This window comes from Eimeria mitis, genomic scaffold, assembly GCF_000499745.2.
Source record: "Eimeria mitis Houghton genomic scaffold, Emh_scaff2627, whole genome shotgun sequence".
Lineage (NCBI taxonomy): Eukaryota > Apicomplexa > Conoidasida > Eucoccidiorida > Eimeriidae > Eimeria > Eimeria mitis.
The window spans coordinates 2494-2754 of NW_013570967.1; the positions used below are offsets into that span (position 1 = coordinate 2494).

General features: G+C 57.5%; 1 protein-coding gene across 1 annotated transcript in view; it reads right to left on the minus strand.

Moving 5' to 3' along the window:
• Positions 1–261, minus strand: part of EMH_0056510 (signal recognition particle 54 kDa protein, putative) — a gene marked incomplete at both ends in the record, with an annotated part of 5094 nt that overhangs the window by 2249 nt on the left and 2584 nt on the right. Inside the window, one exon of the mRNA XM_013497362.1 lies at positions 1–40. Coding sequence (XP_013352816.1) covers positions 1–40 — 40 coding nt within the window. The remainder of the gene's footprint in view (positions 41–261) is intronic.

Below are 261 nucleotides of genomic sequence, written 5' to 3' on the forward strand. Positions count from 1 at the left end.
TTTCGTTGCGTTTTGCTTCAGCTGGTCGAAGGCGCCAGCTCTGAAGGTGTCAGCGCAGACCAGAGCCGTACGCCAGCCTGCAGCAGCAGCAGCAGCAGCAGCAGCAGCAGCAGCAAAGAAAAATATACAATAACATCAAACCGCAGCAGCAGCAGCAGCAGCAGCAGCAGCAGCTGACAGACAACCTGAGGCCCCAGCAGCTACCGCACTCGCCGTCCTCAACGGCAACAGCAGCAGCAATATTAGCAGCAGCAGCAGCAT